At 38.7% G+C, this 16,991-nt stretch overlaps 2 protein-coding genes across 2 annotated transcripts; one reads left to right on the top strand and one right to left on the bottom strand.

Annotated features, from left to right (window-relative positions):
- The first annotated feature begins 11,047 nt into the window (after positions 1–11,047).
- LOC103978019 (pentatricopeptide repeat-containing protein At1g08070, chloroplastic-like) lies at positions 11,048–12,976 on the top strand. The gene has a single exon (XM_009393718.3). The coding sequence runs from the start codon at positions 11,132–11,134 to the stop codon at positions 12,794–12,796; it is 1,665 nt and encodes a 554-aa protein (XP_009391993.2). The 5' UTR covers positions 11,048–11,131; the 3' UTR covers positions 12,797–12,976.
- A 337-nt stretch (positions 12,977–13,313) lies between these two features.
- On the bottom strand, positions 13,314–16,656 carry LOC135632729 (membrane magnesium transporter-like). Its single transcript, XM_065141451.1, has 4 exons — positions 16,485–16,656; positions 16,294–16,346; positions 16,007–16,107; positions 13,314–13,588 (listed from the first exon to the last, which is right to left on the bottom strand). The coding sequence occupies exons 1-4, from the start codon at positions 16,555–16,557 to the stop codon at positions 13,495–13,497; spliced, it is 321 nt and encodes a 106-aa protein (XP_064997523.1). The 5' UTR covers positions 16,558–16,656; the 3' UTR covers positions 13,314–13,494.
- Between the last annotated feature and the right edge of the window lie 335 nt (positions 16,657–16,991).

Consider the following 16,991-nt stretch of genomic DNA (forward strand, 5'->3'; position numbering starts at 1 on the left):
TCCTCCTGGATGCTTCTTTTGAGAGAGAGAGAGAGACAGAGAGAGAGGGTATTGTCAGAATTTCTACAATATTTTTCTTTTCTTTTTGGTGCTTTCCAAAGGCATTGCCAGTCCATTACAAGCTGGCTGGTGGAAGAAGCCAGGAAGCATGTCTTGCATTTATTTTTCTAAGCTACTGCCTTTAATAAATATAATGTCCAGTGCTAGTAGGTTGGGTTGCCAAACCCCAAGCATTATGCTTGGAATCATGCATATAAAAATGTTCTAATCTCTAAAATTATATATACATATATATATATATATATATATATATATATATATATATATATATATATGATTCATGATTTATATGTCCACCACCCATCTTCTGTAATGTTTCCTAATTCCTAGTATATGATTCATGGGATGAGTAGGATAAGCAAATACCAACTCGGAAATTGTCGGCCTCACACATTTGAAAATGATAAGGGTGTATGGATCCCATCACATCATGTCTACTGAGATCAAATCATCGTCGATAATTTTTAAAAATAAGTAACGAGGATGTTTTTGAAAGAATCTCTTTTTTTATTTTTTTTTCGATAATATCCCTCCTTTCCAGTTTTTCTATATGTTGTTTTTTTTTTTTTTTCTAATATCACTCGATATGATCAATGTCTAACATATTTACTGATTCAAGTTTTCCATTCGTTTAGTTTGACTCATAAAACTAATGCTCATATTAAATTCCAACATGCCACATGGAACTAAATATGTGTACCAATTCTTAATTATATGCAACACGAAGCTGCCTCACTCGGATATTATGATAATGTGGTTTACATCGAGTATTTTAAAGCAATTATTAGGGGCATTCTCCAGATTCCATCTTCCTTTTAATTTTCTTTATCTTCCTCTACGAACTTATTTATATATGAATTCAAAGAACGATTATGAGTTGGCCAAACTGTGTTCGCTAAGCAATGTTTTATTATTTTGATACGTGCAGTCAAAAATTATTGCGTAATAGCCTATACTGATATCAAATCAGAATCGATAGGAGACAAAATAGGATCAAACAAGCGCACAGTCGAAGCATAGAAGATAATCTTTTTTTTTTTGGGTTAAGTTAGTACGACAACACCGACGAAGTCAACATGAACCTAACACAGATTTTTTTTAATAATTCTCATTTCTACATTAACCCGGAGAAATATGATTTAAATAATGACGTAAGACGGAAACGAAAATAAAAAATTATTACTATAAAAAGATTCTAGCAACTAACCTATGCATAATCCTTGAAAACTTACTCTAAAGTTTATGTTTGGATACGATAGATTCTTATTGAAAATCTATAATATTGAAAATCTTTAAAATCCCCAATCATCTAATAAGTCAATTATATAGACACTATTATTGATTTTCTTTTAAGACCATAACCATATTCCTTCGTACTTAATTTATTGTAAGTGATCATGAGAAATCTCTTTTTTAATAAGTATATAATAACTTTATCTTCTTTCTTGAACACATTCTTACTCCTATGCTTATTAATTACTTCTTCGAACTTGATATTAGTAGCTTGCAACTTTTTGAGTGTTAAAAAAGTTTAGACCGCATATGGGCTCGTACTTTCTCGAATATATCCTTTCTGCATCAACTCATCGATAAGGTATCTAAATTTTGGGTTTATCTAATAATAAGATAAATTTGGTATAGTTGCTCTCAGAGCTAAATCAATTTTGTATTGAATATTTTTCATATGTGAAAGTTCATCTAGTAACTCTTTAGCGTTGACCTCTTTGGATTTTTTTTTATAGAAATTTTATTTTATTTGAAATCTTTGTTTTAGATGACTTTTTTTCCTTTATAATTAAAGCATAACATATTCTTGTTTCTTTTAAATTGACAATGAATTTCTGCGTAGAATTGAAAATAGATAAATGAGACTTTCTCTCTACTTTAGAAGTATTGGATTCATCTCCCCTTTTGTTAGTTAATAAAATAACAATCTTCTTTCCTTTCCACCACAATATATAGATATTCTTTCTTTCAATATGGGTTGTATTCACATCATACCGTCATGATCTTTCAAGTGGTATATGACATGCATCTATATCAACTACCCCATATATAACTATTGGGAATTCTTGAGAGTGACATCACATGCGCAGTGGAAGAACAGAAAATAAAATCCTTAATTTCCTAAAGATTTGTTCATCGTTATGCGAAGATTGGTGCGAAAAATCTATGAAACTTAAAACTACGTATAGAATGGATTGTGTTACCTAGGGAGATCGTATATCCATGAATCCTTGCATATCTCTAGGAGGAGAGGGTGAAGGAGATGATCCACACAACATGGCTGCGATGACGTTCCTCAAAACTATAGGCCTGCTTTGAGGTGGAGAGGGGGGAGGAGAATAGGAGAGGCAAGTAAAAGGCCTATGAACCACTAAATCCTTCCTATTTATAGAGGTCCCTGTCAACTTAACCCTAATGGATCATCCCCTATTGGGTATTAGATCTTTATCCAACTACTCAAGCCTCTTAGATTAGCGGATCTCTATCCAATAATCTTTCATGGGCTTTTATTGGATCTCGTACATAGGATCCAATAATTTAGGGGTTTATTGGATATCCAATAAGATAGGAGCTCCGACGATTATCTCATATCTGAACCTCTATTCATTGTAATGCCTACTATATGTGTGTGACCCTCTAAGTCCAATATCAAGCTGGTTGTGAGTCATACCTATCAGAACTCCTTCTGGCTTAATGAATTATTATCTCCATAATAATTCATTCGACTCATCGATTGCGGATGTATTAGGCCACTAAGCCGCAGTCCCTAAACAATACAAGGAAATCCAATCTATTAGACTTGTTTATCCTCAGTTATCATGTACCTATAGTCCCTCATCCATCTAATATCCTAAAGACCATATACCGAGCATGGTGTTGTCAGATCTATATAGTTTCTACTTGAGTCTCGCTCTAATCGGATTCTCCTAGAGAACTTTTTCTCTCTCAATCTGAATGACCCTGTTTAGGGAGTTGTCTGAGCAAGAACACATGAGATATTCCTCTTATGACACCAATAGTGGATAATCCTCTATCAACACTCAATAACCCTCGTAAGGTTGACTGTCACTCCCGATGACCGGTTGTACTATATTTGAGACATCCAAACCTATAAAGTATCAAAGAGTGGAGCACTCATATAGGACATCCTTGGTGTCTCAAGTCTAAGGACCAAATACATCATTGAGACTACGGAATCATTGTCTGACAATAAGGTATCATCAACCATCCAGCATTCCGTAAGCAGATCAATCAGTGAACTCATTCTCCAATGAGCACCTGTACTATATCCCTAGTGTCCCCACATGAGTAGCTATGAGATCAACTACATCCATCATATGGATGGGTATACAGCACACTAGTCTATCCGGTTATCTCGATGTCTCTCTCGAGTAACTTATGACAGAGATTATTTAGGATTTATGTTTAAAGATGAATCGATCTTATTATCGTGATCTCATCATGATCTGATTCCCATTGCACAGATCCAAGAACATCATAATATATACATGCATATATGCAATAATCAATATAAAGTGATAAATGTCAAAATATAATAAGCAAAAAAATTATGTGTCAAGTCACACGTGTCTATCACTCATGTGATTGACTCACTAGGCACCTATGACTAACAATAACTTCTTCCTTATAATTTTTTCCAATTGATAGAAGAACTCTACATATCTTTGATAGTTGAATGAGTTTCCATGTGCAATTTTAAGTGTCCCACTAGTGATCTGGGTATAATATTGTCACAACTTCTATTGTATATAATCAATGCACGCATTTTGTCATTAACATTGTATCGAGAATGAAATATTTTCTTACGCTGAGATAGATATTCTTATCTTGGGGTGAGTAATAATCTTTTCACGATACATAGGATATTTTCCCCTTCCTCCTTTACTATTTTAGCATTATCGATATTATCAATCATATCATCTTGGATATCTCCTTCTTAATAAAAGTCATTTTTGTAATCTGCAAGGTTGATAGTGTTAGTTATAAGTGCCCTATAAGCCAATCACGTGAGTGATGACACATGTGACATGATACACACTCGTTTTGCATATTATTTATTTCATATTTTTCTCACTTTATATTACCTATTGTATGTATTGTGATGTTCATGGACCTATATAATGGGAAACGAATCGTGATGAGATCACGATAATGAGACTAATTCGCCTTTGAACACAAACCCTAAATAATCTCGGTTATAGGTCACTCGAGAGAGACATCAAGATGATTGAATAGACTAGTGTGCTGTATACCCGTCCATATGATGGAGGCGACTAATTTCATAACTACTCATGTAGGGACATTAGGGATTCTACGTAGGTGCTTATTGGAGAATGAGTTCACTGATTGATCTTCTCACAAAATGTTGGATGGTTGATGATACCTCATTAATGAATAGTGACTTCGTCATTCTAATGGTGTATCTAGTTCTTAGACTTGAGACATTAAGGATATCATGTATGAGTACTCCACTCTTTGATACCGAACTTATAAGTTTGGAAGTTTCAAATCTAGTATAGTTGGTTATCGGGAGTGGTAGCCAACCTTACGAGGGTCATTAAGTTTCGATAGAGGATCATTCGCTCTCGATGTCATGAGAGGAATATCTCATATATCTTTGCTCAAATAAATCTATAATTATGATCATTTGGATTGAGAGAGAAAGGGTTCTCTAGGAGAATCCGATAAGAGTGAGACTTGAGAAGAAACAGTATGGGTCTGACATCACCATGCCCAGTATACAGTCTCTGGGATATTAGATGGATGAGGGATTATAGGTATATGGTAACTGACGATAAATATGTTCAAAGGATTGGATTCTCTTATATCGTTTGGGGACTGCGATGTAGTGGCCTAGTACGTCCACAGTCGACTAGTCGAGTGAATTATTACGAAGATAATGATTCACTGAGCCAGAAGGAGTTCTAACATGTATGACTTACGAACAGTTCGATATTAGGCCTAGATGGTCATACACATATGATAGGTATTACGACGAGTAGAGGTTCAGATATGAGATATCTGCCAGAGCCCTTATCTTAATAGATATCCAATAAGATTATGAATTATTGAATCCTATAGATGAATTCCGATAAAAGCCAATTATAGATTATTAGGTAGAGATCCAGTAATCTAAAAGGCTTCGGTAGTTGGATGAAGATCCAGTACCAAATAGAGAGGATCCATTAGAGTTAAGTTGACATGAGTCCTTTATAAATAAGATATCCCTGGATAATACATCTTTCTTATATGTATACTTTTCAATTTAGCGAGTTTTTATGCACCAATCTTCGCACGATGATAATATGCTATTTTTTCATAGAAATATAAGATTTTTTATTTCTGTTCTTCCACTACGCATATGATATCACCCTAGATTTCTTAACATATAGTCTTTCAAACATGATACTCGTTGGAACAATGACCAATATTTGAAAGGCTTCCCAACTAGGGATCGAGCATATAGATTATTTGTGATAGTTAGAATATACTTAGCTTGCCTTATTATTCCTTCAGTATTTATATCTTAATTTGTATGTTGTATTGACTTAGTTACAACTTACTTCTCTTTATTAAGAATATATTGTATTATTAAAGTAGAGAATTACCGAATAGTAATTTGAGGTCGAGTTAACAACATTTTAGTTATTAATGTCGAGCTACATCTACTATACATATCGGACTTAAAGATATTTTATCTTGAATTACAAAATTTAGTCTATTGACATACCTTGTTGTTTGTTGGTCTTCTAACTTTGATAACTTGTATTTGGCTGAAAGGCATAATAATTTATCAATACTCTTGATTACAAATCAAGTGCCTTGGATGCGGTTTTTGTATTGTTGGAATAATAGTTGTTTATAGTACATGGGTAAGAATCTTCTTTTGAGAAGTTATTTCATCTTCCGCGTACCGATGCCTTTCCTTGTCTTCTTCGGTTATTCTATGATGTATCCCACTAAGTTGTTGTACCTCATTTCAACTTGTATGCAATAAGGTTGACTTGATTGTGATCATGAATATCCATGACCTCAAAGAAATTCTCTACTTTATAACTCTAATCAAGAAAAGCTTCAATGATGAGATAGCCATTTAACCTAGGGGGTCTCTTTTGAGACGGTAATATTTAAATAGCCTATTTTATATTGGTGGTGCTTAGTATCTTTCGCTGTCATTTTCTGAGTCATCATCGCACATTATTAGTTGTTGTGGGCAGATAATACCATATTGGTGAAAGTGTCGAGATTGAGCTGCACCCGTACCTCTTCTTTGGTTGGTTCTGTAATAGCCCACAATTCTTTTTTCTTCGTTAGATTTATCTTCATACGCTGGTTGTTTACATTGAATTGCATGGTCATGTCGATGATTAGACTAGCAATAAGCATCAACTCTGGCACGATTGATCCTATCATTATCACGAACTCTGTTCTCGTGTAAACCCGAGTTAGCGAGCATATCATGAATCTCTCATAGTTCTCAGGTCATCCTCGCTTCTTGCGCTTCAAACGTCGCCCATAGGGTTGACACTCCTTGATCATTACTGTTGGGGTTGTTATCATCACCTCCATCACGAAGGTCATCATCGTCGAACTTGCCACTACCTACCATCACCGATAATGTCGTTGTCATTAGCACCATTATTGTTGTAGGGTTGTACTTAGCAAATTAAGTTTCTGATACATAAGATTCATTATACGTAGCGAGTATAGAGCACACAACAAACCTATTATGCTAACACTAAGAGCAAAGCTATGATACCGTAGGACAAAAACTAAAATAGAAAATTATTACTAGAAACCTAAGAGATTGCTTTTTTTTAATAATCTGAGACATTTATTTATATTAGTTTTAGACCTTCAAAACTAGCTTAGCTAACACCGTGGAACTATCGAAAGAAACTCAAAACATAAAAATTAACAATTGTGAGATAAATAAAAGTGATAATTAGATAATTTATTTATTTTTATTTTTGAAAATAGTGTGCTTCCGTTTGCTCCGCCATAAATGATTTATTGAAGTCGGGAGGCTATGTGTTGGCTGATAGAAAGCTAATTTCCAAGACTCTCTAGCTTTCTCTCCGGGCGTGGAAGAGCGAAGGCTGACGTGATCTGTGATCACCTCTAACTGAGACTTCCTCCGATGAAGCTTCATCATCCTACAAGTTTTCCTTTTCGCATGACAACTTCGCTAACTTTTGTCTTTAGCTTCGGATCAAGAAGTCAAATTTACTGACTATTTCTTGTGGCAGATGAGGTTACCCATAGCCAAAGGTCAACCGGTGCAGGTCAATTTATGCTACAAGAACATTTCTGTAGATATCTGACCTCTCCTACAGCTTCAGGCTCAATCTTTAGCTTTAAATTCTATTTGCCTGCATGCATACACAGTGGAGCTTAAGGGAAACCGAAGAGATCCAAATGAGAGATCAGATAGACGTCGGGATATGCTAAAGAAAGACAGATATGATATAGTTGGGGACAACTTGGTTATTGCCCCTCCCCCAAAAGAAAAGATTAGCTACTTTATGATCTATGGCATGCAGCAGCTCTTGTTTTATGTATTTGATAAAGGGAACTGAACTAATCTTCCATCACCATCACACCACACTGGCTTATTACTTTTCCACTCAAGGACTTAGTAGACCTACTCCCGACACTATTGAATTCAAATGCCATAGATAAATCTTAATGTTAACTCTTCACACTGTAAAGAATGCTTTGACAATATTGTTCCTTCAGAGAAAGATCCTTACTAAAGAAGACATCCATCTTTCCACTGTAGGAAAGGTGCAGATCCTCTGCAAGCTCTAGTCCATGGTGATGCCTCAGCTTTCTTGCTTGGAAGTAATGCTCAACTTTTAGGTATGATGCAAGTCAATGCAAGAGGTGAAAGGCGGGTAAAAAGATTGAGTTACAGAGCTGCCATTTACTGGTGCCAAGGAGATATATTCTACAGATAGAATCATGGTGTTTGCTTCATGTGTGATTTCAATCATCATCATTCCAATCACAAACCGTCCAGTTTCTACTTGCAAGAGAATCACAAGGAACAGCAAACAAAATGTCATCGGCTCATATGGGTTTTGCTTCTCCAGTTCCTAAAAACCTCTGACGTTGTTTTCCTTGTCGTTAGCGACTCTTATCGCATCCGCACGCGCCACCCTTTGAGCCGCCATGAACTCATCACGCAACCTTCCATCCTCCACCTCAAACAAGATGACTTATTTAATACCTGCTGCAACCACTACGGACCGTCTTTCCCTGAGCGTCCATCTGCACCCGCCCAATAATGCTTCGGGGACGTGTTCTTTATGAAGCCAAAGAAAGATGATTCAACTCTATGGTTAGAGAAACCCTAGTTGTTCTTGCAGAAAGTCTTGGTGTTTATCCACATTATTATATTACTGACAGCTCCCTGCACAGGGAGGATGAATCTTGTAGGGCCAACAAGCTTGCTCATTGTCTTCTGTAAGTGGGGCTGGTATTTGCTGCCAACGGAAGCACATAGCGTCTTGTTAGTGATCTACTTACGTATTGCACGGAGGAAACGGATGGCACGTCTTCTACGTAATTCTTTCAGCCATGACGTTGCCATGTACCGGTTGCTGCTTCCCAATAGTTAAGCTTCACAGGTAGAGTCTCAAAGTTGGATCGATTTGAATTGTTAGATCACAAGGGACTCGAATGAGTTATATATATAGAAAGAAAGAGAGAGAGAGAGAGAGAGAGAGTGTGTGTGTGTGTGTGTGTGTTGACTTGAGAAAAATGATTGCATGTTCATCAAGCGAATGTTGCAAGCTAAGCTGTTTAGGTCAGAAGCACGTGGAAGGGGAAGAGGCTGAACCTTAAGGAGGAGTAGGAGTTAAACAAAAGAACGGGAGAATGCACTGCTTGCAGACTTCGAAGAATACCTCCATTATTGCGATCGCGATCGCCATCGTGACAAACTCGATAGACCGATGGATACTTATTGTCTCCCTGCTTTCTCCACCGCGATTGGCCGTGTCTGTCGTCGGCTTTAGCATCTCTTTTTCCTGGAGAAACGGGGATCTGCACATGCATCATTGCGTGAGTGAATGATGCACAGCATGTCAGTGCTAATTACTAGGTCAATGCTCGCATGGCATATTACAGTTGCTGGTGAAGCACAGCGAAGGATTTGAAATGTAGAAGTCAGTGTGGCGTGAGACACTAATATAATGCCCTTAGGACAGGGAATTCCAAGTGGCAACCTGTGGACTTCCAAAGTTGGCCACAAGGAAGACAAGAGTACTTCCAGTGAGATGCATACTCTCTCCGTTGTGCAACCAGAGCATGATGAAGGTCATCGAGAGAGCTCACAGGTTTTCCAGATGGATCTGTTCTCGGTAATGGAGAATGCTTTTGAGTTCTTTTGAGAAGATGGAAGCAAGCATTGAGGACAGCTTTTGACTGGTGGGAAGAGATTGCGATCCATCTCATCTTTCATGACATGAAAGAAAGAAGAGCCTCACTCTTGCTGTCCTTATCCAAGCATCCAACCATCCATACTTCACGTACCTTGCAGAACTAGACGAACATCTTCAGTTTGTACGTATAAAATGCTCAAGATGCAGCGAACCAAGGCTCATATCTTAGGGAACAACAGAAGAGTCCAAGTGAGCTTATTGGATCCTGTTGCTGCAGATCTGCATTCCTGTGTGTATCATCATGCCAGCCCCCCAGTACATGAACATTAGCAAAGCCTTGGTCGAAAGAGATGAGCAGAGTTGGATGACAAGATTCGCTGCTCCACTAAGCCTTTCCTTCGCCTGAAGCAACATGCCAAAAGCAACACAGAAATGAGGCTGACAGATGTGAAAAAGAGGTCGACAAGCCGCTTTGTCCTTTCTCCTACGTTCGGCCCATGTTTGAATCATTGTGAGTCGTAGTGAAAGCTTGTTTGATTGCAGACAGATTGCTTAACCTGCACATTGAATTGCTTGTTTCAATAAATGCTGTACGGTTTCTGCAAGTTGGAAGTGGAGAAGCTACCAAGTGTCATCGAGGAGGCTACTTTTTCTCTATTTATCTTGGCCTTCCAGGTCGAGGATGCACCTCTTTTCTCCTTTGCTCTGCACCACCCACACTGCATTCACCAACATCCCTAATCAATTATCATCATCATTATCATCACTATAACCTAAAATCATCACTTCCACCAGGCATCATCACACTCTGCCTGATAGAGAAAATGGTTTTGCTTTTATCATCAACATATGTGTCATTAAAAAAGTTAGATATTATGCATAAAAACCTCTATGAATTGCAGGTAATATGAACAAAAAATTACAGGTTAATTGATGATTCGAACCGGAACCGAAATCATCTAAATCGGAATCGATTGTTCCAGTTTGATTCCATAATCAAAATCTAGATGATTCGATTCTAATTTTTAGTTTGGAGAGATTGAAATTGATACTTTCGGAACTACGATTGGGCCTATTGTAACTTTAAACCACGAGTTTACGTTACGATGCACTTTTCAGGTTACTTAGTCGATGATTCAATTCAATGCATTTGAGACAAACGTCCAGAGAAAGAAAGTAGCATAAAAGTTAAGATTGAACATCACCACGTGAAAAAGTTGTCAGCCGAGGATAAGTTACATCTGTTGAACATTTTGGAAAACTCATTTGCACGCAGAAACTTGCAACCTCTCATCTCTTTCGGCTCATATACGATTTGATTGATTGGACCCCTATCAGCCCTGCAAGGTAAACAGGCAAATCATTGGCAAGATGAAAATAGATGACTCTCTCTCTCTCTCGATCCTTCAACTTCTCATTATTGCGTTAGCTGCCCAGAAAAAGAAGTGACTGCATAACAGTGATGCAAAGGAGAAGTCCAGCTGAGAAGCCCACATAAGAAGGTTGCGCACCAACAAAGCCCAGATGAGAAGCCACTCACTGCTAATAGTGATGCAGTCGTGTCGTTGACTTGACCTTTCAGTCGTCAAAATAAAGAGACTGGACTACTGTGTGCATGTACGTCCGCAACATATCAAGCCGCGGTTTGTAGAGTCATGTCGACGCCATTGCCTCCGCATCAACTGTTCGTTCCATCTCGCCCGCAACGGCAACGCGGAAGCCCTCGTGCGACAAGGGTTCGTGGGAGGACTCTCCCCGCGCTTCTCACAACCGGAAGAGCACCCGAAGGAAACAATCCTCCTCCCGACCCAACCGTCAACTTCCATCGGCTTCTCTCTTCGGGGACCCTCGAGCCTGAACATATCGCCTTCCCTTCCCTGTTAAAAACCTGCTGCGGCCTCCGCGCCGCCGAGGAAGGGCGGCAGCTCCATGGGCAGGCTGTCAAAAGAGGCCTCCTCCTCTCGGACGTCTTCGTTCAGAGATCCCTGATCAGGATGTACGCTAGGTTTCTTGCTTGTGACGACGCGCTCAAGGTGTTCGAACGATGCTCCCAACCGGGCATCGTCTCTTGCAACGATTTGATCGTGGGATTGTGTAGGATCGGGGATTTGGATGCTGCAAGAAAGGTGTTCGATGGAATGGCTGATAGGAATGTGGTCTCTTGGAGCGTCATGGTTGATGGGTACGCGAGGAACGGGTCGCTGGAGATTGCACAGGAGCTCTTCGATGCGATGCCCGAGAGGAACCAGTTCTGTTGGAATTCATTGATTTCTGGGTACTTGAGATGCGGTCACGTCGAGGTCGCTCGAAAGATCTTTGATCGAATGAGGACTCGGTGGGGTGTCGTCACTTGGACGGCTATGATTTCGGGCTATGTGCAGAATTCACAGTATAAGGAGGCATTGGACCTGTTCCTCGAGATGCAAGTCGCGGGCGTCCCGCCGAACAAAGTCACCATTGTGAGCGTCCTTCCGGCGGTCACGGAGCTTGGTGCTCTTGATCAGGGGCGATGGATCCATGCCTATTTGGACAAGATGGGTGTAGAAGTCGACTCGGTACTTGCATCCGCTCTCGTGGATATGTACTCCAACTGTGGCTGCATTGGGGATGCCATTTACGTCTTCGAGAAGCTCGAGCACAAGGAGTTGTCAGCTTGGAACTCCATCATCTCAGGCCTTGCAGCTCACGGTCGTGGAAGAGATGCCCTCCACCTGTTCTACAGAATGCAGGATGACTTCCAAATGATCCCCAACGATGTCACGTTTACTGCCATTTTAAGTGCTTGCAGCCATGCAGGTCTTGTCGAGGAGGGACGCAGACTGTTCCATCTCTTTACGGAGCGTTACAGGTTGAAACCAAACATAAGACACTACGGGTGCATGGTTGATGTCTTGGCACGTGCGGGGTGCCTAAAAGAGGCCGTGGAGTTTGTGGAGACTATGCCGGTCGAGCCTAATTCGGTCATCTGGAAGTCGCTAATCAGTGCTTGCAGAATTCACAAGAACGTTGGACTGGCTGACCGTATATGGAGAAAGATAACTGAATCGGGTCTTCGAGACAGTGGTGCTTGCGTTTTGATGTCTAATATCCTCAAGGTTTTTGGTCGACCTGATGATGCAGGCAAAGTGAGAAAGCAGATGAATGATTTGCAGGTGAAAAAGGTTGCAGGCTGCAGTTGGCTTGAATTGGATGGAGTGATTCATGAATTCTTGTCGGGCAGAGAGAGCTTTCATGCTCAAGGCATGCAGATTCGTAGTTTGTTATACGAGATGCAGGAGATGATCAAACTGGAGGAATATAATATAGATAACTTGAATTAGTTGAACAAGAGGGTAAGAGTACAGTGTTCTGGAGTAAATGTATCATGAATTAATGTAGATAATATCTGATACAGTCGCATTCCTCGCACTTGAGTACGTCTTCATATAATACTAATACTCGGGCGTAAACTGTACTTACTTTTTAAGATTTAAGGTACCTACGGCATTTAAATTGCATAAGCTCTCTCACATGGTTATGTGCTACATTTTTCACTCTTCATGTGATTCAATTCAACCATTAAGTATCAAACAAGAGTCGACCTACATTGGCTTCTAACATCGGAGTGAGATTTCAAGGTTAATTGACAAACATCCCAAGATTTGTCATCAACTCCTTGAACCATCTTTCGGTTTAGATTTGATGCCACTCCATCAAAACCATTTACAGGAGTTCATGGGAGCAAAGCAACAACATCTATTGATCAAAAGAAATTTTCGTTTAGGCTGCCACGTACAAATAAACTAAAGCTTCACTAGAACAGGAAATTTTATGGATGTCACGAAGTTCACGAGTAACTAAAGTTCAATGGACACACTGGCATTCCAAAATTAATAAACTACTACACGAAGCGAAGTGTGGAAATAATCAACATACGGTTCATGTTTTAGAGAATGAAACCTACCTCACACAGATTTAAGTGGATTGTGATGAAGCTGGACAGGAGGTCCGATTCCTCGTGCCTTAAGGGGGAAAAGACCTACTTTTTCAACTTGTACTCCGCATTACACGGAAACACTTTGCCACGGTGATTGAAGATCATGAAATCCAGGTTTGTTGGTAAGGACACGATCCTGCAGTTCACATTCAAAACAGCTTCCTATAAGCATGAAATGTATCAAGATAGACACCATGATAGAATAAATTGAATTTTCATGAATGTCCCACAAATGACAGGTGATTGATGACTTTTCAATATGAATTCTGAACACCTCATCCTGATGTACCCATGAATTAATTAAGTCTACGCGATTGCAGGCTGAAAGTTGAGAACGAAGTGGGATGTGCGACATTACACATGCGTGAGATGCTATTTTTATAAACCAGATGCAAAGTGAGGAACAACTGCATTATAGTTGACAAGGTTACTTCATTCATAACGTGGACTTTATAGTTCATAAACAACAACTCAAGTCATTTGGCATGCATATTACTGTTCATTTAAACCGCTAGATATGCATGGCACAATACAATAAATCCTTAAGAGAAAAACCCTGTAAACTTGACAGCAAACTACACACTGCAACTACAGCACATGGTTTTGATTATCTACAGTTATTCTACAATGATAACTGCAAGATTCAACCAACACCATAGATAGGGTAATATATTCTATGCTGGACTCAGAAATAATATACATAACAGATTGATGAAGCACATAGTGAATAATCCTCGATAAGCAACATCTATTGAATTATTCTAATTTCATGACAACCTACATTATCAAGCATCATCAGCGGTTGCCTGATGCTGCTTCTAAAAGATTACTATTTCTTTGGAACCTAAATTTCCAAGCAAAGATAAAAAGTAATTTGATGTCTTATTTTTCTACTTATAGTCCTGCTCCTTTTCATTTGTCAAACTCAACTCGTAACTTTGGACTCGATTAAATGGAAAAAGATAATGTGACCAAAGAAGTTGGAACCAAAGACAGCATTGTCAACGTGGAAAAAAATCTTAGTTCAGTTATTTATATCTGAGTTTGTCTCTTCTATTGTCATCACTTCTAACTGTGTACAGTGTTCTCAGCAAGTGAATTGCTCAATACAATATTGAGCCAGTAGATTATTCAAGACACTGCAAATGATATTACTATAACCCTCCGTGTATGCTGAAGCTTATCAAGAAGCTAAATCAGGTGTTTAGAGTAATCTGTTTTTAATAAACACAATAGGGTTTTGAGCTGGGTAAGGTACAAATTCTCACTATCTTTTTTTTCTTTGGGAAACATGACATTTGCAATCTGATCTATATGATTTAATCAGCCTGGTGCTGATAACTTTGACTTAAACATGTCAGGTCATGTTGACATCAGATTGCTCCATTTGAGGTACTGGTCCAGAAAAGTACACCTTTCATGATCTTTATTTATCAATATACAAAAGTGTAATTTACCTTATCTGGTCAAAGTGGCAGTCCTCTCTTAGCCATTGTAAGCCAATGTCCCATATCATCTAAAATTCTAAATAACCATACAGCAAGAAGAGACTTTGAAGAAGCGAACCCATCAGAAGTTATTGTACCACTCAAGATCACAATATGATCTTATCTCCATTTTCATTCTTCATCTACCATAATCCAGATCCATAATATGCACAAAATTAATTTTACTTTAAGCTCTCTACAAAGTTCCTTTCTTTAGTACATCTTACACTACACCAATTTATCTTTGGTAGGAACATGAACATTTGGTTTAACCAAATGAGTAGTATGCAGAAAAACTAAGCTATATGGAATTAGAAAAGGGCACAAAGCAAAGCAAAAAAGAGGAGAAAATAATAGAAGGCTGTGATGAACAGGAATCTTCCTTGGAGAAAGAGCACAAGGGGAAAATTTGGTTCCCTCCTGACTCCTCAAAGAACATATTTGTAATAAGAGTCATATGCATAAAAAAATTCATTCCTAAAAAGGCATTTTAAATGTCCTAGCCATAGAAACTTACTGGACATACGAAGTAAGCCGGTGATTCTGAACCATCATCTCCTTCCAACTGGTGCATCTAAGTGTTGTTTTTCCTTTTCTATGTTTGTCTTTTATTTTTTGTTTATGTTCTCATCCATTAGTGGGATTATTAAATACTCAAACAGATGCAATCACAAGTATGAAACTTCTTTATTTTTTTCTCATTTTAAATAAGTACCAACCCTAGCCACATCACTCTGATTCCATCCCGTATGAACCCCTGGAACACTATATTTCTACTATGGCATCAAATTTGGTAGAGTCCATACTAATATCTAGATAAATAAATGCCTATGAAAGGAAACATCAAACTAATGTTAGTTTTGAAACATATTGATCAAGTACTAGCAGGTACTACGAGTAAAAAAATTATACATATTAAATCAATATACCATGACAATGATCGCTTAATTTTCCTGTACTGACTAAACTACATTGGAGCAGATTATATATAAAGCAGCTTGCCGAATTTGCCAATCACAACAAGATGTAGAATGAAAACTATCTAAATCATGCAGATACACAAATACCTATTTTCTTCAGAATCAGGATGTATGGATCTAAATTTTGCAGGAGCCGCCAGACCCGCCCATATGCAGAAAGCCAACCCCAGTAGTAGCTCGACCACAACCTAAGAGAACAATCCAATGATCCATAAACACCAAATCAAAAGGAATATTATTAATATGACAGCGATGATTCAAAGCCATGGGAACTCCACGTCATAGATCCAAAGATACTAGAATTGAAAAGGAATCACCGCAAAGAGAAATTACATGAATAAAAAAGGAAACTAGGAAAAGGATCTGAATCTTACGTTCATCGGAGGACGCGAGAACTCTTCTTCCACGATCTTCAGCATCCCTCTGTCTATATTCCAAATCGACGTAAGAACAGATACAAGAAATCGAAGCGAGAACATCCGAAACATCGGGTGTGGACCAAATCATATTTCGATCCGATCACGGCAACAAAAGATAAGAAGAAGAAGAATGGGTAGGACTTTACATTGGATGGTGGCATAGCCGGCGTGGGCAAGGAGGATGCCTCCGAGGATCCCAACCATGAATCCAACTCTCATATCGACCGAGGCTCTTCTCGATCCCTTCCGCTCTTCGCCTCGATCTCTCTCCGACGCGCGGACAAGGGTTTGGGATTTGGGAGGAACAGGTGGCAACGAAATCGCAATGGTTTTCTACCGTCGTTAACCCGATCCAGCCGGAAATTATTGGACCGGTTGTTGTTGGACCCGGTCGAAGCCCAAAATGTAGTGTTTGAGCCCAATCTCTATTGTCATTGCTCTCTGATTGCTTGCATCAAATTTTGGGACAAGTTTGATTGCCATCTGTCACTTCTCGTACGTAAGAGAATCTGAGATAATTCTGATGGCTTACATCAAATTTACTTCTTCCAATGGAGTTTTTTTATTTTTTATTAGGTTAAAAAATAAAAAATTAGCTTCCAAGTGCTGGTTGGAGACTTTAGTCGTAGCAATTCAATAATATTTCTCAACTC

This window comes from Musa acuminata, chromosome BXJ3-3, assembly GCF_036884655.1.
Source record: "Musa acuminata AAA Group cultivar baxijiao chromosome BXJ3-3, Cavendish_Baxijiao_AAA, whole genome shotgun sequence".
Lineage (NCBI taxonomy): Eukaryota > Viridiplantae > Streptophyta > Magnoliopsida > Zingiberales > Musaceae > Musa > Musa acuminata.